The sequence below is a fragment of the Phocoena phocoena genome, chromosome 8 (assembly GCF_963924675.1).
Source record: "Phocoena phocoena chromosome 8, mPhoPho1.1, whole genome shotgun sequence".
Taxonomy (NCBI): domain Eukaryota; kingdom Metazoa; phylum Chordata; class Mammalia; order Artiodactyla; family Phocoenidae; genus Phocoena; species Phocoena phocoena.
This window is the reverse complement of record NC_089226.1, coordinates 24,869,957-24,895,054: the sequence shown is the minus strand read 5'-3', so window position 1 is coordinate 24,895,054 and position 25,098 is coordinate 24,869,957. Positions and strand designations below refer to the sequence as shown.

Sequence of the window (25,098 nt, the reverse complement as noted above, 5' to 3'; positions counted from 1 at the left end):
ATGAAAGTCCCACTCGAAAATAGAAAAATAGAGTGCGGCATAATTATCTCCAGGTTTCTTCAGCTTCCTCATCCATACTGACGTCAGTGGTCTAAAATGCCACCTGAACTTGTCCTTTCCATTCTTAGCTATTTTCTGGGGAAACCAGCTCCACGCACATGGATGGTTAAGGCCCGCTCTCCTCCTCCTCGCTGCCTCCTTTAGGGGCATTTGCCACTGCCTGGGAACACTTCACTGATCCTCCGAAGCCTGTGCCTGTGGCTCCGTAACACACCCCTCACACACTCACAACTCTGGACTTCTGCTGTCCTCTCTGCCTTGAGTGTCCTTGCCCTTCACCGGCTGACTCACCAGTTTCTCACGAGTCCTTTAAGACTTAGCTTAGGGACTACCTCTTTCGATGACTATTTTTTCCCTCACAGCTCCCCCTCTTCTTCCACAAACACTGACTAAACGCCCTGAATATGCCTGTCACAACATGTCACGTGCAGGATGAGACATCTGCTGTGTGTCTTCCCCTCTCACTCGACTGCTAAAGGGCCAATGCTACATCTTCCTCATCGTTTCACTCCTCTAACACCCAATCCATGACTAATGAACTAACTAGTACTGTAGTAGTCCTCTTAGTAACAATCAGGCAGGACCTTTTAGAAGAAATCTGACACTCCAGCTTTTCTCTGATCTCACCTTTCAGTCTGATTGAACTAAAGACTTAGCTGTGCATGTTTTACTAGGGAGACATAATTTAATCCAGAGATGTGTCATCACATACTCTTACATACTCTGCCGTTTAAAAATTCTGCTTAGATGGGGAAGGAGACAGGTGTGTTTTCTGACAGCCCCACTGTTTTGCACTTCTAGTGCTCACTGGCTTCTCTCTCGGTGCTTTCCTTAAACCCTTCTTCTCTTAACAAGGAAACAGGATAACAAAGTAATTAAGAGCCTGGGTTCTGCCTATCTGTGAAACAGAAACATAACCAAGGACATAGAGAATAGACTGGTGGTTGCCAAGGGGGAGGGGGTGGGAGAGGGTTGGATTGGGAGTTTAGCATTAGCAGATGCAAACTGGTGTATATACAGGATGGGTAAACAAAAAGGTCCTACATGGGACTTCCCTGGTGGTGCAGTGGTTAAGAATATGCCTGCCAATGCAGGGGACACGGGTTCGAGCCCTGGTCCAGGAAGATCCCACATGCCGCGGAGCAGCTAAGCCCGTGCGCCACAACTACTGAGCCTGCGCTCTAGACCCTGCGAGTCACAACTACTGAAGCCCGTGTGCCACAACTATTGAAGTCCATGCACCTAGAGCCTGTGCTCCACAACAAGAGAAGCCACCACAATGAGAAGCCCGCGCACCACAAAGAAGAGTAGCCCCCGCTCACCGCAACTAGAGAAAGCCCGCGTGTAGCAACGAAGACCCAACACAGCCAAAAATAAATAAATAAATAAATACATTTATTTTTTAAAAAGTGGATGTATTTTTTAAAAACCAAAAAGGTTCTACTGTATAGCACAGGGAATTATATTCAATATCCTGTGATAAACTGTAATGGAAAAGAATATGAAAAAGAATGTATATAAATGTATAACTGAGTCACTTTCCTGTAGAGCAGTAATTAACACAATACTGTAATTCTACTATATGTCAATAAAAAATAAAAATTTTAAAAACTGCCATAAAAATAATCACATAAGGGAGACTTCCCTGGTGGTCCAGTGGTTAAGACTTCGCTTTCCAATGGAGGGGGTGAGGGCTCGATCCCTGGTCAGGGAGCTAAGATCCCACATGCTTGTGGCCAAAAAACCAAAACATAAAACAGAAGCAATACTGTAACAAATTCAATAAAAACTTTAAAAATAGTCGACATCAAAAAAAATCTTTAAAAAAATCACATAAATCAGAAACAAATGAAACATAATAAAGTCCACACACTAAAAAAGAAAAAAGCATGGGTTCTGTTCACATCCCAGCTTCCCACTTACTTACAGCTGTGTAATTCTGGGCAACGCACATAATGTCTCCTCAGACTCCTCATCTATAAATGGGGATGGTAATAGTTCCCTACCTCATAGTGTTGCTATAATCCATAAACAAACTTAAGTGCCTTGGTAAATGTTTGATGCTCTCTGGTTATTGTGAATTAAAATATGTCAATGGCTTCTGGCAATATGATTTATAATAGTTTGACATTTAACCAAATGGTAAAACTATTCCATTTATTATTTCCATCTCTTTTTACCCCTTACCCTGTTTTGTTGTTTATGTTTTCTCGCACCACAGAGTGTTAGTTCCAGGAGAGTAAAGGCTTTACATTGTTCACTGCTGAAAGCAATAGCACCCAGAAAAGTACAGTACATATGAAGCCCTCAGTAAACACTAGCTGAATGAATGGTGCAAAGTGCCACAAGGAAAAATACACCAAAACTTTCATTATAATAAAAAAGTATAGATAAATCTTTCTCTAATGGCTTCCAGTCAAGTATTTTAAAACACCATATGCTATAATAAAAACATAAGTAATTTATTAAAATTTGAAGGCAAAAGCATAATTTTAAAAGATTTAGACCTATGTTAGGCATGATGGAGTATGGATGCTTTCTTGAAATTCACAGTCAGATCCAAGAGTATCACTTTCAGAATGTTCTAGTAGACTGAGTTTACTTTTAGTTGTCTTTAATGAAACAGTCACTATTCTACTCTCTTTCTTAACAGAAATGTGTTTTTTCTAAGACTCACTTCTAATTGGTTCATTAAGCAAAGAATTATTTTGCCCAATTCCTTTGCTTTTCTGCTTTACAGGTGAGTCAGAGCAGGAATGCACATCCTTCCCAGGTTGTTTCTTAGCAGAGTATGTTTTAATATATTCACCTGCTTTGGTCATTTTCTCTGAAGAAGACCTGCTATTTCTAGATAATTCCTCTTCTTTTCTTTGACTTCCAGTTCCAGAAATGATGTCTGCTGAAGGAGAACATGTTCTAGCAATGAAATCTTCAAAAGACTCCTGCCACTGCTCTGTGACTGGGACCCCCAGGTTGTCTTTGGAAGTTTCTAAGGCCTCCTGAGTAGAGACTGGGACATGGAAGGAGTCAAGAGGCAAAGGAATCCCAGCATCACCTGTAATTTTCTGAAACTGGAGGGAAAGACAAAAGACAAGGCAAAAATTCAGTGATGAACAAAGACAACCATTAAAAAGTAGAGTTCAAAACTTCAATGTTACTCTGTGATCTTATTATTAACACAGTCAATTGATTATTCAGAAGACTTCAGAGGCATTTTTTTTCTAACTATATCTTGCCAAGTGATTCTCAACTTAACCTAGCTATATCCAAGGCTATGTCAGCTACATTTTCAGACTTTGGTGATTGGGGTAGTTATTACCCATTTCCTTTCCCTCACTAAGAATGAAACCCTACTCTGTAAGAAAAATTAATTTCTTTTCTATCCTCCAGGCACATGTAAACAATATATAGTTTGTGACCAGACTGTGTTCTCAAGCTGTCAGTTCCCAAGACCAGTCTGAGATTGGCTAAGGTGGGCAAAGGGGGCTCCAAGTAAGGTGGAGGAAAAGCTGACAGGTTTCCCCTCCCATTCCCATGACCAGGTGAGTCACTATAATATCTTACATATTAGCTATGTCAAGATTACTTTTTAAAAAAATTATATCAGTATGTGTACCTTCATTAGTGTTCCTTCATTGTATGCTGACTGCATACAAATAGAAACCTAGATAAAATATGAATAGAATAGACATTTATACAATTTAAAATTTGGAATATTTTCTGTAATGTTTTCTTTCTTCATTAAGGAGAGTTTGCTTTAACTCATAAATTTTCTAAAGAATTTCCAGTTTTCTTATGTACAACAATACAGTATCATGAGATGGGCCCACATTTACTGATCTCAGATTTGAAGAGGACTCCAGAGTCTTCTAGCTCCCGAGCATGTGAACTATTAGAGACTGACCATTATTATTTTCTCTCTGACTTGGTCATTTCCTTTTTGCTAATCACTCTTAGAATTATTAAGTGCTGTCCTGTCCACTTACTTGGAGATTTTGTGTTTGTACTGGGGCACTCTGCTTTGATTCTGATTTTTCTTCTTCAAGTGCCTTCTTTTCTTCTTTAGGTGGACTACTAACAGTAGAATTCATCTGGGGACGACCTAGTAAATGAAAATCTGACTGATCTATACCAGCCATTGTGGCCAGCTGCCCAAGCCTGGGCCAAAGGAGGAAAGGAGAAAAGACAAAGGTTATTATAATCACATAAGGGCAGTTTAGATTTCCCCAGACCTACCATCATGAAATACTTCTAAAATCTTAAAAGCCAACATCCTACTCCAGACTACAAGCCTCTCTCTCCCCCACATTCTCAGCCCTTTCCAGATTCATCCTCTAGAAGACATCCCACTGTCTCACTAGCAGCTTCAACATGTACCATGCACCCCGTCCACTGCCTGTCACACCTCCATTCCCACACTTCTTTACCACCTTTCCTCCAGTTACCAAGAATGTGTTTGTTCCTTCCTTACCAACACAAATTCATTCACTGACAAAACACCACTCCATCAACTATCAATCTCCACTTCCCTCTTTCAGCAAAAGTGCTCCTGGTTGAGAACTACTGACCTATATCTTCCCTGCAGATTAATAATAATTTTTATGTCTAAGACAAAAATAACTTTAATTCAAACTTATCAAACAAGCAAAATAAATGAAAGATAGGAAAATTCTTATCCATTCCCGAATATTTTCAATGAAAACTGCCTTCAATTTAGTCTTTACAAAAAACTATATGCACTAATTACTCTGTCTACAGGTTACTCTTTTATAATGGGCTCCCCACTCTACCAAAGCAGGCTCCCCTATTTGCATTTCTTAAAAAATTTAATTCCTCATTTTAAAATGTCAACTATATTACCTATAATTACACTAAATTTGGCTAAATATGGCTACATAAGTGATGAAAATTGCTCCAGTTCCTCAGCAAACTACCATTATAGTCGCAAAGAGAAGAATGCCATGAAGAGAAATGAACTAACCCAGCATCTTTAAGGAGATCTAAGAAAGCATGCAACTTCTGAAAAGAATTCTCAATGCTGCCCAAAACACCTTCATCATCCAGGATCATGCTTGTCAATGAGTGGGCATGAAGGGTTTCAGACAAAGAGAAATTTATATTTCTTAACTGGGCATTTTCATGTTCCAGCTATAAAAGAAGACTGAAAATGTCTGACATGATTTTTTCTCATTGTCATCAAAAGTAGTCTTGTCTAGTTTCAAGGAACAAAACTAAAACACTCAAAATGTAATTAATCTGTAATTAACCTAACTCTCCACCAGTAAGGACAGAAACCATATCACATAATAACCAAAACCCCCAGGCACCCAACAAAGTTTCCTATATAACACTTAGGTGGTATATAAATAAAAGTTATCGTTTTATTAATGATCTTTCACAAAAGATCACATTTCTAACTGGTTAAATTCATAATGGAGCCTCATTCCACATCAGAAAATTACCTGCTTTAAGTTTCCCTTAAATTAGAAAGTGAATTATAGAATCTGATTTGAACAAAACATATTACAACTCTGCTGAATGTTAAGAATTAACTTTAGTGAGCAAAATATCTAATGCTTACGTTTAAAAGTCCTAAATCATACCCAACCCAATTTATTAAATGTACGATCACCAATATTTTTTTATGATTCTTGAAAATATTCACTCCCGTGCACTCTTCCCCTTCCACTCATCACCTATGCACTTAAAACCCCCTATAAGCTCAACTCTAGTATTTCTCAGAAAAGCTGTTATGTTCATGATGCCCCTTTTGCCTTATATAAGCAGGTGCTCAACACTTATTGAATGAGTGTCTGCCAATCCAATGGATGCACTTTGGAAAATTCCTCCCTACGCTCAACCTATGATAAAGTATATTTATATAGAACTTTTTAGATTATGCCCTGCTTTCATGCACATTACCTAATGTAATTCTTATAGTATATAGTTTTATCTTTCATTGCATTCTTACAAGTTTTCCAATATCTTAAATTTATTTAAATGATTCTTTTTCCTAATTCATTGCCAGGAGAGTCTCATCATGTCTTTTATGCTACTGTATATACAGTATATGCACAAAAAGTGCTTTCTTTAATCAAAGAATCATGAACAGAAAATAAGCTAATGTCATATGAAAGCACACACACACACACACACACACACACACACAAAACGAGATTTTCACATTTTTAAAAACATGCTTTCTGGAATATAGGTCATATGATCACTAAATACCAGTAAATGCAAAAGTCCATATGATACAACCAATTTGCAACATATTACAGTTTTAAAGTTTACAAACTATGTGTATATGGCTTAAAATCAAATCAAAATAAAACCAAAACACTCTCAAAAGTATAAGAAATTGTTTGCCTCATTTATCAGCCTTAAGTCTTATTACTCTTTCCTCCTTTAACTGCTTTAGGCACTCCTCCAGTTTTTCCTAAACAGAGTAAATATTATAACTAATTCGTAGTATAATACCTAAAAGCCTTTTCCAGCTATAGGTCTCATCAGGATTTAGGGGCAGAGCCAGAAGTGAACTCAGATTTTAGTCTGCTACTGGTAATATCATACCATGATAGTGAAATGAATTATCAAAATCTACCAAATTAGCATAGTAAAGATTTATTTAAATTCCACTTTTTCCAACATAAATTTGTGGCAACCCACCATAAAAGGCATATGCGTATAACATAGCAAGTCAGAAATAAATAGTTAAGACCAAGAAAGAAAAATTCTATTTTTATTTGTGGGTCTCTTTATAGTAGGAAGTCCTATTAATGAACATGCTTAACATACCTGAATTGCAGATTCAAAATCATTTTTTTTTAAAGTAATCACTTTTAAAGCAATTTCCAGTCAAGCACTGTTCCTGGAGTTCCCTGGGCATTAAATAATCTAATCATCAAAACCCTAAGAGGGGGCTTCCCTGGTGTCGCAGTGGTTAAGAATCTGCCTGCCAGTGCAGGGGACACGGGTTCGAGCCCTGGTCCGGGAAGATCCCACGTGCCCGGAGCAACTAAGCCCGTGTGCCACGACTACTGAACCTACACTCTAGAGCCCCTGTGTCACAACCACTGAGCCCACGTGCCACAACTACTGAAGCCTGCACGCCTAGAGCCCGTGCTCTGCAACAAGAGAAACCACTTCAATAAGAAGCCCGCACACCACTACGAAGAGAAGCCCCCGCTCGACGCAACTAGAGAAAGCCCGTGAGCAGTATCAAACACCCAGCGCAGCCAAAAATAAATAAATAGGGCTTCCCTGGTGGCGCAGTGGTTGAGAGTCCACCTGCCGATGCAGGGGACACGGGTTCATGCCCCGGTCCGGGAAGTTCCCACATGCTGCGGAGTGGCTGGGCCCGTGAGCCATGGCCGCTGAGCCTGCATGTCCGGAGCCTGTGCTCCGCAACGGGAGAGGCCACAACAGTGAGAGGCCCGTTTACCAAAAAATAAATAAATAAAATAAATTTATTCAAAAAACCCTATGAGGAAAGAACAATCACTAACTCCATGTTATTTTACAGATGAGGGAAACAGAGGCAGAGAAGTAGAGTAAGTAGAGCAGCACAGCCAAGGTCACACCACTAAGTAGCAGAGCCACACTGTGGACTCAGGAAGCTGGGTGTCATTCCTGTTCACAGAGGTGGTAGCCTTCCCATTCACCAAGATCAATAAAATAAAATGAACACTGATAAACTCTCTCAGGAGTTTTAGGAACTAAGACACTTCAGTCCTTGAAGTGGGGACACTGCTTGCAATGGGCAGAATTCTAACAGAGCCCCTAAGACTCCTATTTACTGAAGTACACAAACCTTCCACTTATCCAATCAAACCCTAAATCTGGGTGCTGCAGTGAAGGGATTTTGCAGATGGAATTAAGATTCAAAATCAGTTGATTTTTTAAGATAGGGAGATTATTCTAGGTGGATGTGACCTACTCAGGCACCCCATGAAAAGGACCTGAACTCTTCCTGAATTGAAGTACAAAAGGGAGGAAGACTCTCCATTGCTGGCTCTGAAGAAGTCCAATGCTGTGGCAGGGAAGGCAAGCGAGAGGCCTCTAGGACCTGAGACTGTCCCCCAACTGACAGCCAGCAAGGAAATGGGGACCTCTCTCCTGCAACTGCAGAATCTGAATTATGCCAACAAGCCGAAGAAGCTTGGAAGCATTCTTTCCCAGAGCCTCTGGATGCTAACACAGCCAGACTGACATCTTGATTTCAGCTCTGTGACCCACACAAATTATGGTGAACATCCAACATTTGGGGCTCAATGTTTACACTTAAATTTCACGTGCTTTAACACTCTCAGGAGGGAACCACGTGTTTCAGTGTGTATCTGAGCAGGAAACCCAGTCACGCTGTGCCAGGACTTCTGACCTGCAGAACTGTGAGCTAGTTAAGTAGGTATTGTTTTCAGTCAGTAAGAGTGTAGTAAAAGAATTAATATTCTACTCAACCTCCAGGTTCGTGAACAAAATAAATGATTGCCATTGTTTTAGGCTGCTGTTTTGGGGTGGTTTCTTATGCAGCGATAAACCATCAGAATACCTATACTTATGAAAACAGTACGGTATATTTATACATTTTAACTGCTTTGAACAATCACTTAAAGAATGAGGAACTCTGTTATATGCCATCATTGGGATAGGAGCTGGTATCACTTTCTGGAGAGTAGCTTTTGGTACCTAACAACAATCCTACATCAGGGGTTTACCCGAAGGAAATCAAAGATGTGGGCAAGGAGTTATCTACCAACATGATGTCATAAGATTGTTTATAACCAAACCCTAGAAGAAAGCTAAGAGCCTCCAAATTGGGATTGGTTTAAACAAAAATAGCTCACCATATGAAGGAATGCGCTATGAAGCCACTAAGAAAAGAATGACAACAGGTCTCAACCAGAGTTAATGAATGGGCTTCAGGAGTTCTACACTCAAAATATATCTGTGCGTTTTTCCTGGGAGATGATGCATAAGCTTAATCAAATTCTCTGATGTAGAAGAGTATTTAGTGACATGGCAAAATATTTTTGATACTTTTTTAAGAAAAAAGAGCAGATTAGATGTGTGTACATGTAGAGGTGGCTTTTATTTCCTTCAAGAAGTTGTTCATTGTTTTCAAACACTTGCTCAATGAACATATATTTTTATATTCAGAACATGTTTAAAAAATTGAGAGTCTAAGAACTTCAAATTCTTTAATGTTTCATTACTAAAGCCAGTCAAGTTTTCAATGGGGAAAAGGGGGAAAAAATTGTAAAATTCCTCTACTTTTAATATAATGATTTAATCAATCTTCTAAAACAGGTTTCAAAGAAATTCTAAACAAATAAACAAACAAACAAAAAGCCCTCACCACAGTCAGAGGAAAGTAGACCAAAATTCCTGACTGGTTCTAAATAGCACATCAAAGTGCAGTTAAATGAAATAGTTTCTCCCTCTAATGGAGGGAATTAGAACACAGTGTTAAATTTTTGTGAAAAAGTGTACCCTCCTCCTACAAAGTATTAGTAATTCATGTCCCTTACATGGAAATATGGCACCAAAAAAGTTAGAAAGTAAAATTGCTTGATATTCTATTACTTAAATAAGACTAATGATAAGGCTTTGGAATAATTTTCCTTCCTGTCATCTGCTCTCCTTCCTCCCTCTGTACACTGGCTAGGGTGATTTTTCTGGGACAAAGCTCCCATTATATTGGATAACATATTTTATGTTCACCTTTTCTCCATTTAACATTGAAATCAATCATTTGTCATAATCAGGGGATTCATAACCTTGATTTTTTTGTGTGTGTGTGGGCTACAAAATATTCCACTGAGTGGGTTTACTGGTTAACCATGTTACACATTTAAATTCTTTCCAACTTTTCAATATTATAAGACAAAATAACCGTTTTTATGCATGAAGGCTTTTTTCCATATTGAGAATAACGTTCTTACAATAAACCTATAAAAATGAGTTTGAGATCAAAGCAAATGAACATTTTTAAGGCTCTGAGGTACCTATCTCCAAACTTCTTTCCAAGATTTCTGAGATTTTATACTGCCATCAACGATGTATCACTTGATATATAACCTCTACTATAACTGTTGGCTTACTTCCTCATTTAGAGTGCAAGTTATTTGAAGATAGGCGGTGTATTTTATTAAGTGTTTATCCCCAGCACCTGTGCCTAGCACAACGTAGACGGTCAATAAATAATTGCTTAATAAGGAAAATCCCTGCCAATACAAGAAGTACGTGTGTGAAAGACAGGCTGTGTGTTTTTCTCTAACTGGATAGATGAAAACTTGTCATCTTCTTTAATGTGCAATTTTTTTGCTTATAATTAGTAATTAAATTTCTCTTTTAGATTATATTGTAAAAATTCAGATTCTCTGAGGCAAATGAGTCTGGCACTACCCATTAGCTATATAACCTTGGACAAGTTCTATAACTCTAGGCCTCAACTTCCTCATCTATAAAATGGAGATAAGCTTCCATATCACAGGGCTCTTGTGAGGATTACATGAGTTAAAACACATATAAAATTAGAAGAGTGCTTGGTGCACAGCATATGTTCAATTAATGCTGAATGAATGAACATGTGAATGCAAGCAGTAGTGAAGGGCTTAAAATGAAATAGTTCCATCCCACTCCCACATCCAGCACTCAACAAGCAACTGATTCTTTACTTAGTTTTTTTTTTTTTTTTTTTTGCGGTATGCGGGGCCTCTCACTGTTGCGGCCTCTCCCGTTGCGGAGCACAGGCTCCGGATGCGCAGGCTCAGCGGCCATGGCCCACGGGCCCAGCCGCTCCGCGGCATGTGGGATCCTCCCGGACCGGGGCACGAACCTGTGTCCCCTGCATTGGCAGGCGGACTCTCAACCACTGCACCACCAGGGAAGCCCTACTCAGGTTTTTAATTGTAAAATACAATATGCGTACTGAGAAGTGCACAGAACAAAACTGTCAATGTAACAAATAAAAAGAGAATACTAACATAACCAATACTCGAATCTGAAAGTATTGATACTTGTCAGCATCTCAAAAACCCCCCATATCCTTTTCTCATCACAATCTCCTTCCCTCTTCCCGGTTAAACACCATCCTCATTTCTCCACAATCATTTCCTTTAACCTGCATGCATCCCTAACAAAAGAGTTTAGTTTTGTCAACATCTAACTTTATGTAGAGGATCATAGTTTATGAATTCTTTTCTATCTTATTTCTTTCACTCAACATTGGTTTAAAAAATTCATCCACGTTGCTGCCTGTTGCTCTAGTTCATTCAATTTTATTGCTTGATAGTTTTCCCACTGTACGAATACACATAATTTATTTAATTTTTGACTCTTGATGGACATCTGGTTTGTTTTCGGTTTGTGCTAATGCAAATCATGGACAGGAATCCTGCTGTACCGGTTATTCTGGTGCATTTACACAGGGCGGGGGTGAGGGCTGCTGGGTCACAGGCTATTTATATACCTTCAGTTGATGGAGAGTGCTAAATGCTTTCCAAAGTAGTTGTGTCGATTTATACTCCAGTATAAGCAGGGTAGAAGATTCCCATAGTACTCCAGGTCTACAATACCTGATACTACCAGACTTTATGTATTTGTCAATCTGATTGGCATGTAGTTTTGTTGGTTTGGACTCACTTTTCTCTTATTACATAATGAAGTTGTACACTTTTCTGTGTTTACTGGCTGTTTGGATTTCCTTTTTTATGAGGTTTACGTCAACTATTGGTATTTTTTATTCTTATTTTATTATTCTTATTTATTTATTTTTGGCCGTTTTGGGTCTTCATTGCTGTGTGCAGGCTTTCTCTAGTTGCAGCTAGTGGGGGCTACTCTTCATTGCAGTGGCTTCTCATGTCGTGGAGCACAGGATCTAGGCACACGGGCTTCAGTAGTTGTGGCACGTGGGCTCAGTAGTTGTGGCTCACAGGCTCTAGAGCACAGGCTCCGTAGTTGTGGCACATGGGCTTCGTTGCTCCGTGGCGTGTGGGATCATCCCGGACCAGGGCTTGAACCCATGTCCCCTGCCTCAGCAGGCAGATTCTTAACCACTGCACCACCAGGGAGGTCCAGCTATTGTTAGTTTGAATTCTTCTCCATTTCCAGGTAATACTCTTATATGACTATTTTCTGACTAAATTTGAGGCATTATCTGTTCACTTTCTAATTTACTAAGTAAGGGTTTAGTTCCTTTATACTCTTTCCTATGTCCACACTACTCAGTAAAGTTATGTCATCATTAGTTATTCCACTGCTCATGATCTCTTTGACTTGTAGTGATATACTTAAAAACTTAAATTGTTGATCAACTATAAACTCTCTCAATGTCATGCTTTGTAAAATGAGGACATTCATACCATTTTGCCTTTTTTCTACCTCTTGTCTACCTTCCAAACCTAGCTTTTACGTTGTCAAAGCTGAAATTTATATTCTGTTCTATGTGCAGTTAAGTCTTCTGTTATTTGAGAGTCAGTAGGGAGTAAGGTTTAAGAGAACAGGCAGAGAGCCTAAACTCAAAGCCTCAATCCAACCCTAAATTACGTACAGCCTGGGCAAGTTCCTTCTCTGTCTTAGCTTCCTTTTCTCAAAAGTGGGAATGATATTAGCACCAACCTCATAAGGCTATTCAGAGGATTAAATGAGTTAATATATGCAAAAACACTTAGAGCCTAATATATACTTAGTACATACTGGTACACAATGCATTTCAGTACATACCAAGTTAATGCAAATACATACTAAGTATAGTTTATGTTAGTTATTTGTTATTACATGCAAGTTGACAATAAAAGCTGCAAACCAAGACAGTATTGCCATTATTACAAGTAAATTAATATTGCCGACTGCAGATTTACTGTGTCTCTGTGTATAGACTACACCTCGTTCCATACTGTGTCAGTGTCACTGCCCTTGTGCAGGGTGACCACATACCCTAAGCCTCCTTGAGCTGTTCCAGTTTATACATGTTGTCCTGATGTTACAGCATTAGAGCACCTCCTTACACTATTGAAGTGTAAGGAGTTTGGACAAGTTCTGGTTTGGACAACAAATTAGATAGGTGGTCATTACCCCTGTATGTCACTGAAAAGGGGGACATCTATAGAGTCAAGTTCAAGTGGATTCTTCTCTTCCTCATCAATAGTAGGTTAAAAATCAACCATAGTTTAGTTTGCTTCATGTTTATGTCAGTATAGCCTTTTTTCCTCTGGAGTTCAAGTTCCTTCTCCTCTTCCTCTCCCTCCTCCCTTCCAACTGTGCCTAATACCTAGTAAGTACAATACGCCTCGAGATGTTTTTAAGCTCTCAGTCACACAATCAATAGAAGCCTCTCCAATATAGACTAGCTGCTCTCTGCACTGAATCCCCTATTACCTTCCTTCTTGGTTTATTGCCTCATTTTGCTCGATTATTTCTATAAATAGCTTAAGATGTAGCACAGGAGGGAAATTTTTCAAATTTCTTTGTGTACAAAATATCTTATTCAGCCTCCACTTATGACTGATAGTTTGACTGGATACAAACCCCTAGGGTGAAAATTATGAGCCTGAAAAACTTTGGAGGCATCTTTCTAACACCTTCCAGGATTCGTGCTGCTGATGACAACTATGATAAAGTCAGATTTTAACTCTTTTATTTTAGGTGACCAGTATTTTTCTCTCTGAAATGGATGTATCCTCTCAGTATTTTATTCTATTTTATTTTATTTTTTCAGTATTTTAAAGTTTCACAATGAAGGGTGCCTAGGTATGTCTATTCTTGTTCACCTTGCTCAAAACTTGAGTAACTATTTTAAAACTGAGGCCTGATGTCCACTTTCAGCAGTGGGGGATTTTCTTGCCCTTTTGACAGCTTCCCTCCATTTTTTTTTTCTGGGTCTGGAGTTTCTAATAGTAACATGTTGGATCTCCCAGATGCAGCCTCTCTAACGTATTTCTATCATATTTTCCATTGTGTCTTTCTTTTTTATATACTGAGAAATTTTTAATATTCCTACTGAATTTATTTCAGCAACCATATTTTCATTTCCAAGAGACCTCTCTTGTTTCTGACCATTCTCTTTTTAATTAACACCCTAGTCTTATTTTATAGTTGCTAACTCTTTTAAACCTCTCTCAGGATACTAATTAAGGTATTTTCTTAAAGTATTTTGTTCCCCAAATTGTCCCCGGTCCTACCAGGATATGTTTTCACTCTTTTTCCCCCCTCTCATGTTGTAAGCTTTACTCAACTATCAGGCAAATGACAGTTATTTCCTATTTAAGAATGAGCACAGAAAGCTCCCTGAAGTCAACGATTGATTGGCTTCTTATGCAGGAAGAAGCAGGGAGTACCTGTAATAGAATTCCCCCGCCAACACTCTTTTCTAGGGTGTAAAAACTCACATTAACTGCCCTAGTTCTCCCCAGTTTCACTGTTTTCAAAATGAAATCATCACGGGCTTCCCTGGTGGCACAGTGGTTGAGAGTCCGCCTGCCGATGCAGGGCACACGGGTTCGTGCCCTGGTCCGGGAAGATCCCACATGCCGCAGAGCGGCTGGGCCCGTGAGCCGTGGCCGCTGAGCCTGCGCGTCCGGAGCCTGTGCTCTGCAACAGGAGAGGCCACAACAGTGAGAGGCCTGCGTACCGGAAAAAAAAAAAGAAATCATCTCATTTCAGGAGCGTGAGGGCGGGGCTGGGCGTCCACTCCTCCAGACACAAACCTTCAATGTGCTCCCCTATTTCAGCCACACTTTTAACTAACTCCACCCTCTGTCCTACATGCACATCTGAGCATGGGGATACTTCTGCAGGTGGGGTCAGAATCCTCCTCAGTTGCAGGCGGTCCCTGTGCATATTCTAGGTGATGCTTTTCCTCTGTTCTACTGCTTCAGTTTCACTCTCTTCCACTTGTCTCCGTCTTTCAAAACTATGTTGAAATCTCTTGATTGTTGTGGGCTTATATACTTAAACACTTTGATACCATCATTGTAGTGTATTGTCAAAATGGAGAAGAGCCGCAAGGGTTCTCAGTGCATTCTGAATCTGCTATTCTGTGGTCCCAGTGTTTAAACTTCTTAGTCTTCCCCAGTGTATATCATTGTTTTTAGAAATACAATCTCCTGGTCTACTCGTGAAGGAAATGAATACAACGCATCTAAAATGACAAGGAATGCGGGTTAGATGCTCTAGGGTCTTGTCGTACTCTGCCATTTACTAATAAACCATTTATGTGCTACAAATTGTAGGTGCTCATTTATAAAATGAAAGGGAGTAACTCTACATGAACTATAGATTTCTCCTACTCTAACATTTCATAATTTTCTAAGTTTTTTCTTAAAATTTCTCTATATTATCATTAATTTTAATTAAAAAAATAAAAATCTAACTTTCTCTTTTGAACATCAAAGAGTAATTCCCATAGTCCTACAATAATGGGATAATTAGTTCTGAAACCTTTCATGTTTCATATTTCATACGAAAATAAAATCATGTTAAATAATTTAAAAAAATTAAACATGGACTTTGTAGCACAAAGACAAGGTCCCCCCAAATGGTGTTCCTTTATTTACTAGAAATATTCAGCTCTGCTTTAAAGTTGAAATAAAATAAATATATTATTTTTGAGGTGCAAAAATTTCTTATGAAAATCAATTTTTCTTTTCTGTCCATACAAACAAAAGTATGGAATGACATTAGAGGTCAGGTTTATTTGGTAATATAATGTAGCTTCTTGATATTTTTTATTTTAGGAAAGGAGAATATCAACATTGAAACTTTTTTCAGCTTTACTTTTATTTAAAATGAGACCCTATTTTCCTCTTATAAAAAGAGAGTTCAACTAGAACTGTCAATTTTCTCATCTATAAAACAAGAGTACTGAATCAGCTGACTATATTCATTCAGAACTCAATTTCTTTACCTTATGATCACTAAGGTTCTCCCTAAATCTAATATCCTAAGGTTCTAAGGAAAGGAAAATATATTACTGCCGACATGTTTTGATTTTTATTTCTTAGAGTTCAAATGTCCACCATTCACCTTGGTCTAAGCTTTAGGGAACCATTCAAGGGGATACAGTGCAGATGGGAGGAGAACACAGAACCCTCACACAAGGTGTGCTGTGTTGCAATCAGGCTTCCATTTGAAAAATAATCTTCTCTATAGCTTTAAAGTGATAACTTTGTACCGGCAATGCTTCTTGTTTCAAACTGATTTTCTCTGGCTCTTCCTGAACACTTTCTGAGGAATCATTGACCTCTTTGATTTCTGAGGAGGAAGGACTCTCTACTGTCACAATCACAGGAAATTCTGATGGACCTGAGTGTCTGAAGAAGACGATAGGAAATCACAAAGTTGTTACACTAAAGTGCAAAGAAAGAAGACAACATTGTATAAAAGACAGCACAAGCCAGATACCAAATATCCAAATATTAGAGGACGTTTAACAAAAGTGATCTGAGGTATCATTATTTATAAATGTCTTTCACTGCTTCTTAGTCTAAAACAGGCAATGACTAAGTAAAATTACAGTAACTTATTTATGCTGTGGTCTACATGGTTGTAGACCTCTGTTGTACATGGTTAGGATTAGTAATGGGAATTGCCCATATTATTTTATGAAGTTTCTTTCACAGAAGCCAAGTGAAGATCCAAGGTAAACACTTTTTCTCAGTATACTGCAAATGAAAATTTTATTTTTCACTATCAGACAAAAACTGGAAGAAAATGTAGTTTTTTGGAAGAAAATACATCAGTAAAGGGACTGATAAAGAATCAGAAGAATAATCAGAAAGTCAATATATCTAAGCTGTGTATAATAGATGTTAGAATTAAAAAAAATAAATCACATAACTATGACAAATAACATACAAGGGAACTCCCATAAGGTTAACAGCTGATTTTTCAGCAGAAATTCTACAAGCCAGAAGGGAGGGGCATGATATACTTAAAGTGATGAAAGGGAAGAACCTACAACCAAGATTACCCTACCCGGCAAGGATCTCATTCAGATTTGATGGAGAAATCAAAAGCTTTACAGACAAGCAAAAGCTAAGAGAATTCAGCACCACCAAAGCAGCTCTGCAACAAATGCTAAAGGAACTTCTCTAAGTGGGAAACACAAGAGAAGAAAAGGACCTACAAAAACAAACCCAAAACAATTAAGAAAATGGTTATAGGAACATACATATCGATAATTACCTTAAACATGAATGGATTAAATGTTCCAACCAAAAGATGCAGGCTTGCTGAATGGATACAAAAACAAGACCCATATATATGCTGTCTACAAGAGACCCACTTCAGACCTAGGGACACATACAGACTGAAAGTGAGGTGATGGAAAAAGATATTCCATGGAAATCATAAGAAAACTGGAGTAGCAATACTCATATCAGATAAAATAGACTTTAAAATAAAGAATGTTGGGCTTCCCTGGTAGCGAAGTGGTTGAGAGTCCACCTGCTGATGCGGGGGACATGGGTTCGTGCCCTGGTCTGCGAAGATCCCACATGCCATGGCGTGGCTAGGCCCGTGAGCCATGGCCGCTGATCCTGTGCATCCGGAGCCTGTGCTCTGCAATGGGAGAGGCCACAACAGTGAGAGGTCCACGAACTGCAAAAAATAAAAAAATAGAATGTTACAAGAGACAAGGAAGGACACTACCTAATGATCAAGGGATCAATCCAAGAAGAAGACATAACAGTTATAAATATATATGCACCCAACATAGGAGCACCTCAATACATAAGACAACTGTTAACAGCTATAAAGGAGGAAACCGACAGTAGCACAGTAATAGCGGGGGACTTTAACACCTCACTTACACCAATGGACAAATCATCCAAAATGAAAATAAATAAGGAAACAGAAGCTTTAAATGACACAATAGACCAGATAGATTTAATTGATATTTATAGGACATTCCATCCAAAAACAGCAGATTACACTTTCTTCTCAAGTGTACAGGGAACATTATCCAGGATAGATCACATCTTGGGTCACAAATCAAGCCTCAGTAAATTTAAGAAAATTGAAATCATATCAAGCATCTTTTCTGACCACAATGCTACGAGATTAGAAATGAATTGCAGGGAAAAAAACGTAAAAAATACAAACACATGGAGGTTAAACAATATGTTACTAAATAAACAAGAGATCACTGAAGAAATCAAAGAGGAAATCAAAAAATAACTAGAGACAAATGACAATGAAAACACAGTGATCCAAAACCTATGGGATGCAGCAAAAGAAGTTCTAAGAGGGCACTTTATAGCTATACAAGCCTACCTCAAGAAACAAGAAAAATCTCAAATAAACAATTTAACCTTACACCTAAAGGAACTAGAGAAAGAAGAACAAACAAAACCCAAAGTTAGAAGAAGGAAAGAAATCATAAAGATCAGAGCAGAAATAAGTGAAATAGAAACAAAGAAAACAATACTAAAGATCAATAAAACTAAAAGCTGGTACTTTGAGAAGATAAACAAAATTGATAAACCATTAGCCAGACTCATCAAGAAAAAGAGGGAGAGGGCTCAAATCGATAAAATTAGAAATGAAAAAGGAGAAGTTACAACTGACACCACAGAAATACAAAGCATCTTAAGAGACTACTACAAGCAACTCTATGCCAAAAAAATGGACAACCTGGAAGAAATGGACAAATTCTTAGAAAGGTATAACCTTCCAAGACTGAACCAAGAAGAAATAGAAAATATGAACGACCAATCACAAGTAATGAAATTGAAACGGTGATTAAAAATCTTCCAACAAACAAAAGTCCAGGACCAGGTGGCTTCAAGGTGAATTCTATCAAACATTTAGGGAAGATCTAACACCCATTCTTCTCAAACTCTTCCATAAAATTGCAGAGGAAGGAACACTCCTAAACTCATTCTATGAGGCCACCATCACCCTGACACCAAAAGCAGACAAAGATACTACAAAAAAAGAAAATTACAACTAATTGCCAACAAACACACAAAAGAATGCTCAACATCATTAATCATTAGAGAAATGCAAATCCAAACTACAATGTGATATCATCTCACACCGGTCAGAATGGCCATCATAAAAAAATCTAGAAACAATAAATGCTGGAGAGGGTGTGGAGAAAAGGGAACCCTCATACACTGTTGGTGGGAACGTAAATTGATAAAACCACTATGGAGAACAGTATGGAGGTTCCTTAAAAAACTAAAAATAGAACTACCATACAACTCAGCAATCCCACTACAGGGCATATACCCTGAGAAAACCATAATTCAAAAAGAGTCACGTACCACAATGTTCATTGCAGCTCTATCTACAATAGCCAGGACATGAAAGCAACCTAAGTGTCCATCCACAGATGAATGGATAAAAAAGATGCAGCACATATATATATACAATGGAATATTACTCAGCCATAAAAAGAAACGAAATTGAGTTATTATTTGTGAGGTGGATGGACCTAGAGTGTGTCATACAGAGCGAAGTAAGTCAGAAAGAGAAAAACAAATACCATACCCTAACACATATATATGGAATCTAAAAAAAAAAAAAAAAATGGTCATGAAGAACCTAGGGACAAGATGGGAATAAAGACGCAGACCTACTAGAGAATTAACTTGAGGACACAGGGAGGGAGAAGGGTAAGCTGGGACAAAGTGTGGGAGTGGTAGTGTAAATATGGACATATATACACTGCCAAATGTAAAATAGATAGCTAGTAGGAAGCAGTTGCATAACACATGGAGATCAGCTCGGTGCTTTGTGACCAGCTAGAAAGGTGGGATAGGGAGGGTGGGAGGGAGGGAGATGTAAGAAAGAAGAGATACTGGGATATATATATATGTATAACTGATTCACGTTGTTATAAAGCAGAAACTAACACACCATTGTAAAGCAATTATACTCCAATAAAAAAGTTAAAAGAAAAGAAAAGAAAAATACAGACCAATATCACTGATGAATATAGATGCAAAAATCCTCAACAAAATACTAGCAAACAGAATCCAACAACACATTAAAAGGATCATACACCATGATCAAGTGGGATTTATCCCACGGATGCAAGGATTCTTCAATATACGCAAATCAATCAATGTGATATGCCATATTAACATATTGAAGAATAAAAGCCATATGATCATCTCAGTAGATGCAGAAAAAGCTTTTGACAAAATTCAACACCAGTTTATGATAAAAGCTCTCCAGAAAGTGGACATAGAGGGAACCTAGCTCAACGTAATAAAGACCATATATGACAAACCCACAGCAAACATCATTCTCAATGGTGAAAAACTGAAACCATTTCCTCTAAGATCAGGAACAAGACAAGGACGTCGGGCTTCCCTGGTGGCGCAGTCATTGAGAGTCCGCCTGCTGATGCAGGGGACGTGGGTTCGTGCCCCAGTCCGGGAAGATCTCACATGCTGCAGAGCGGCTGGGCCCGTGAGCCATGGTTGCTGAGCCTGTGCGTCCGGAGCCTGTGATCCGCAATGGGAGAGGCCACAACAGTAAGAAGCCCGTGAAAAAAAAAAAGACAAGGACGTCCACTCTCACCACTATTATTCAACATAGTTTTGGAAGTCCTAGCCATGGCATCAGAGAAGAAAAAGAAACAAAAGGAATAAAAATTGGATAAGAAGAAGTAAAACAGTCACTGTTTGCAGATGACATGATACTATAGATAGAGAATCCTAAAGATGCTACCAGAAAACTTACTAGAGCTAATCAATGAATTTGGTAAAGTTGCAGGATACAAAATTAATGCACAGAAATCTCTTGCATTCCTATACACTAATGATGAAAAATCTGAAAGAGAAATTAAGGAAACACTCCCATTTACCACTGCAACGAAAAGAATAAAATACCTAGGAATAAACCTACCTAGGGAGACAAAAGACCTGTATGCGGAAAACTATAAGACACTGTTGAAAGAAATTAAAGATGACACCAACAGAAGGAGAGATATACCATGTTCTTGGATTGGAAGAATCAGTATTGTGAAAGTGACTATACTATCCAAAGCCATCTACAGATTCAATGCAATCCCTATCAAATTACCAATGGCATTTTTTACAGAACTAGAATAAAAAATCTTAAAATTTGTATGGAAACACAAAAGACCCCAAATAGCCAAAGCAGTCTTGAGGGAAAAAAGACGGAACTGGAGGAATCAGACTCCCTGACTTCAGACTATACTACAAAGCTACAGTAATCAAAACAATATGGTATTGGCACAAAAACAGAAACATAGATCAATGGAACAAGATAGAAAGCCCAGAGATAAACCCACGCACCTATGGTCAACTAATCTATGACAAAGGAGGCAAGGATATACAATGGAGAAAAGACAGTCTCTTCAATAAGTGGTGCTGGGAAAACTGGACAGCTACATGTAAAAGAATGAAATTAGAGCACTCCCTAACACCATACACAAAAATAAACTCAAAATGGATTTGAAACCTAAATGTAAGATGGGACACTATAAAACTCTTAGAGGAAAACATAGGAAGAACACTCTTTGACATAAATCACAGCAAGATCTTTTTTGATCCACCTCCTAGAGTAATGGAAATAGAAACAAAAATAAACAAATGGGACCTAATGAAACTTAAGAGCTTTTGCACAGCAAAGGAAACCGTAAACAAGAAGAAAAGACAACCCTCAGAATGGGAGAAAATATTTGCAAACGAATCAACGGACAAAGGATTAATCTCCAAACTATATAAACAGCTCATGCAGCTCAGTATTAAAGAAACAAACAACCTAATCCAAAAATGGGCAGAAGACCTAAATAGACATTTCTCCAAAGAAGACATACAGATGACCAAGAAGCATATGAAAAGCTGCTCAACATCACTAATTATTAGAGAATGCAAATCAAAACTACAATGAGGTATCACCTCACACCGATTAGAATGGGCATCATCAGAAAATCTACAAACAACAAATGCTGGAGAGGGTGTGGAGAAAAGGGAACCCTCTTGCACTGTTGGTGGGAATGTAATTTGATACAGCCACTATGGAGAACAGTATGGAGGTTCCTTAAAAAACTAAAAGTAGGATTACCATATGACCCAACAATCCCACTACTGGGCATATACCCAGAGAAAACCATAATTCAAAAAGACACATGCACCCCAATGTTCATTGCAGCACTATTTACAATAGCCAGGTCATGGAAGCCACTTAAATGCCCATTGACAGATGAATGGATAAAGAAGATGTGGTACATATATACAATGGAATATTACTCAGCCAGAAAAAGGAATGAAATTGGGTCATTTGTGGAGACATGGTTTGATCTAGACACTGTCATACAGAGTGAAGTAAGTCAGAAAGAGAAAAACAAATATCGTATATTAACTCATGTATGTGGATCCTAGAAAAATGGTACAGATGAACCAGTTTGCAGGGCAGAAGTTGAGACACAGATGTAGAGGAGAAACATATGGACACCAAGGGGGGAAAGCCATGGGGAGTGGGGATGGTGGTGTGCTGAATTGGGCGATTGGGTTTGACATGTATACACTGATATGTATAAAATTGATGACCAATAAGAACCTGCTGTATAAAAAAATAAATTAAATTAAAAAATTTTTTAAAAAGGAATTCTTCAGTCTGGCAATCCTCCAAGTGCTGTAAGATCCACGCATCCTGACTAACTCTTTTCAGGCTTACACACATATATTGTAGGTGTGATTTCAGGATTTACAGCCTGAACATTGTAAAAAAAAAAAAAAAAAAGATGAAACATGAGGGGAGGGGGCAGGGCACAACATTTAAAAGAATGACATAGCCTGAGGACAAGACATAAACTGATTAGAATCAAATAGGTTCAAGATGGTGGACAAGTCGACTTCCACTAGACCTTAAGCCTCAGTATACCTCATCGTAACACATCAGCAAGCTAAATGACATTTCCAAAGCCAACCAAAAAGTGGGCAGTGACCCAATTTCTGGAAATCCCCACCTGTTCCCCACAACAGTTAGCATACTCCTCCCTCTCATTAGCCTATGAAATTACCCACTCCTATAAAAACTGACAACCCCATACCCTGGTGCCTTTCTCACCTTCTGAGATGGTCCACACTCTGTCTGTGGAGTGTTTCTCTCTAAATAAATCCGTTTCTTACCTATCACCTTGTCTCTCACTGACTTTTTTCTGAAATGAGACATCAGCAACCTGGGCTTCATTAAGTCCTGAAACCAGGCGTGTGATCTCAGTTAAAAGACCATGGGCTTTGGACGGGTTTGAGGCCTGGCCGCATGGGTTGAAGTCCCAACCTGGTTTAGGCTGGCTTCGAGTTCTGGCATGTGAGTTTGGGTCCCAATCTGAGGTTCATGGTTTCAAGTTACTAACGAAAAGTACAGCAGGACCCATTTATTGTACTGTAATTACTAGGTTGCTTTGGCACAGCAGGAATCCTATGACAATTCTCTTCATATATAATTCAATTAAAGAATTGAGTTTCAGGTAGAAGGTACCTTTTAAATTTGATTACTAAAATATTACTTTCATAGTCCATCCTTATCTTGTAAATTGTCTAAATTGAGAATTTAAAAACAAGAATTTTAGGTGGTGCACCCTGGTGGTGCAGTGGTTGAGAGTCCGCCTGCCGATGCAGGGGACACAGGTTCGTGCCCCGGTCCGGGAAGATCCCACATGCCGTGGAGCGGCTGGGCCCCGTGAGCCATGGCCGCTGAGCCTGTGCGTCTGGAGCCTGTGCTCCACAACGGGAGAGGCCACAACAGTGAGAGGCCCGTGTACTGCAAAAAAATAATAATAATAAAAAAATAAAGACAAGGATTTTAAAAGATAGTTCCTTAAATTAAAAGTATTATATAATTTAAAAATAAAATTGTAATTAGACAAGTCAGAGTCAAGATGGCAGAGTAGGAGGACATGGAGTTTGTGTCTCCTCTCAACTAGGGCACCAACCAGGTGCTGGTGAGGGACCTCAGGCACCAAAGGGGACGGGAGGAATCCCTGCACAACGAGGTAGGATGTGGGGGGAAAGCGGAGGGAGGAAAAGTGGAGGTGGGATGGGATGAGCACCCCTGAGGGGTGGCTGGGAGAGGGGAGGGATTCTCATGATCGGAGGTGCTAATGCACTGCGAGGGGATCAGCGGGGATGGGGAAAGACCTTTGGGGTATTTGGGGATCAGAGGGGAATGTGGTAAGTGTCTCCCCTGGCCGCTCAAGCCCTGGTGAGGCTGCTGGGGCACTGGGTCTGATCCTCAGCCCTCCAGGACCCCCTCCAGCCATGCGGGTCCTGAACCTAAGCTTCCCTCACCCCCATGCCCCAAGCCCAACTGCCACCCACCCCACCCACACCCTACCTCCCCTGAGCCTAAGCCCCGGCCCCCCAGGGCCTTTTCCATCCTGAACCTAAGCCCTGCCCCTCCCTAGCAGGGCCTTTTTCAGCTCACACAGATCCTGGGCCTAAGCCACTCCCCCAGATCCTCTTCCAGCCTCAAGGGTCCCGAGGGTCTCAGGCCTGAGACCCGCCCCCCCACCCCCGCCAAGGCCTTTTCCAGCTTTTTTTCTTTCTTTCTTTAATTTTTTTTCTGCTGTTGTGGTTCTGCTTTGCTTTGTTGTTGTTCTTACATTTTTATCTTTTCTAATATATTTTTTATTTTTCTAATTTTATTTTATTTTTTATTCTTTGTTATTGTTCTGCTCATTTTTGTTTGTTGCCTTGTTTTCTTTTTGGCCGTGCTGCATGGCTTGCTGAATCTTGGTCCCCAGGCTGGGGGTCAGGCCTGAGCTCCTGTTGTGGGAGTGCCAACTCCAAACCAGGGAACCTCAGACCCCAGGGAATATTAATCAGTGTTAGCTCTCCTGGAGGGCTTCATCTCAGCACCAAGACCAGGTTCCACCCAACAGTCTGCAAACTCCAGTGCTGGACACCTCAGGCCAAACAACCAGCAAAACAGGAACACAGCCCCAATGATCAAAAAAAATGAGATGACAAAAAAATATGGTACAGACAAAGGAGCAAAGTAAAAACCTACAAGACCAAATAAATGAAGAGGAAATAAGCAACCTACCTG

General features: G+C 39.2%; 1 protein-coding gene across 1 annotated transcript in view; it reads right to left on the bottom strand.

Annotated features, from left to right (window-relative positions):
* Positions 1-2,567: 2,567 nt before the first annotated feature.
* LOC136126876 (centrosomal protein of 78 kDa-like) overlaps positions 2,568-25,098 on the bottom strand; it is a 34,974-nt gene continuing 12,443 nt past the window's right edge. Inside the window, 6 exon segments of the mRNA XM_065882351.1 lie at positions 2,568-3,131; positions 4,047-4,218; positions 5,042-5,208; positions 6,407-6,502; positions 16,238-16,376; positions 23,178-23,376. Coding sequence (XP_065738423.1) covers positions 2,568-3,131; positions 4,047-4,218; positions 5,042-5,208; positions 6,407-6,502; positions 16,238-16,376; positions 23,178-23,376 — 1,337 coding nt within the window.